Source organism: Propithecus coquereli, unplaced genomic scaffold (genome assembly GCF_000956105.1).
Source record: "Propithecus coquereli isolate 6110/MARCELLA unplaced genomic scaffold, Pcoq_1.0 Scaffold475, whole genome shotgun sequence".
NCBI classification, from domain to species: domain Eukaryota; kingdom Metazoa; phylum Chordata; class Mammalia; order Primates; family Indriidae; genus Propithecus; species Propithecus coquereli.
This window is the reverse complement of record NW_012150563.1, coordinates 1,374,992-1,375,948: the sequence shown is the minus strand read 5'-3', so window position 1 is coordinate 1,375,948 and position 957 is coordinate 1,374,992. Positions and strand designations below refer to the sequence as shown.

Sequence of the window (957 nt, the reverse complement as noted above, 5' to 3'; positions counted from 1 at the left end):
AGCTTTAAAAATTTGTCATATTTTGTAATATAAATAAATAAGGCACTATTGAATCTGAAGGAACACTTTATAGTAATTTATAAAAATTAATCTGGTTGTGTTTTGTTCCTATAAAACCATTATATCATGCTGTCATTTACTTTATGTTGCTAGGACCAAGATGTACATTTTAAGTAATTTATTTGCAGATCTTGATTCCATCTTCAATAGTAATGTCCTTTAATTATGATGAAGTTTCCAGGAATGAAAATTTTCTATTTTTACATTTCAGGTTCATCATTTATTAGTTCATTTCGTAGCCTGTAATAGTTGGCCAATCTTAATGCCAATAACCCTCCTTAAATCAGGAAAATAATACTTTAGGCTTAATTTAGCTCAAGTATATAAAATGAAGTGCATCGCAAGGCCACTAGGGTACTCTTGAGAATTCATAGAGAGCTATGGTTGGGTCTATAGCCTAACTATTCCTCAAGTACGAAGCCTCTGTTTTCTAGGACAAGGGAAAAGAAAACCATGGCTATTAAAATGGCTATAAATTTTCGTATTTTGACTCAATTTGGTTTCATAGGAAAAGAGTGGAAGGTAGCCTGAAGATCAGTGATTATCTCTGTGGCTCCGACAAGTTACCTCACCCCTCCGAGGCTCAGTGTGAGCATCGGTGAACGAGACCAACTCCGAACAGTTTTGTGAGGATTAAATGAGGGGATGCATGTTAACTGCAGACCAATGTGCTTGATACATGACAAGTCTCAGTAAATAATAGTCAAGAAAATTGAAGACGAAAAGACTGAAACAACTTCATCCGTAGAGACAAAGACATAATATTAAGCGAAAAAAGAAAGAATGTGTGATTGTATTTATATAAAGTTCCAAAGCAGAAAAACTTGATCCATGGTGATAGATCAGAGTATTTGAGGGTAGGATTAATGAACGAAAGCAGGCATGAGGGAGCCTGCC

General features: G+C 35.0%; 1 protein-coding gene across 1 annotated transcript in view; it reads left to right on the top strand.

Annotated features, from left to right (window-relative positions):
• The window catches only part of BANK1 (B-cell scaffold protein with ankyrin repeats 1), a 269,577-nt gene that overhangs the window by 2,905 nt on the left and 265,715 nt on the right, over positions 1-957 (top strand). Inside the window, 1 exon segment of the mRNA XM_012655372.1 lies at positions 569-582. Within this exon segment, the coding sequence (XP_012510826.1) occupies positions 569-582 (14 nt within the window).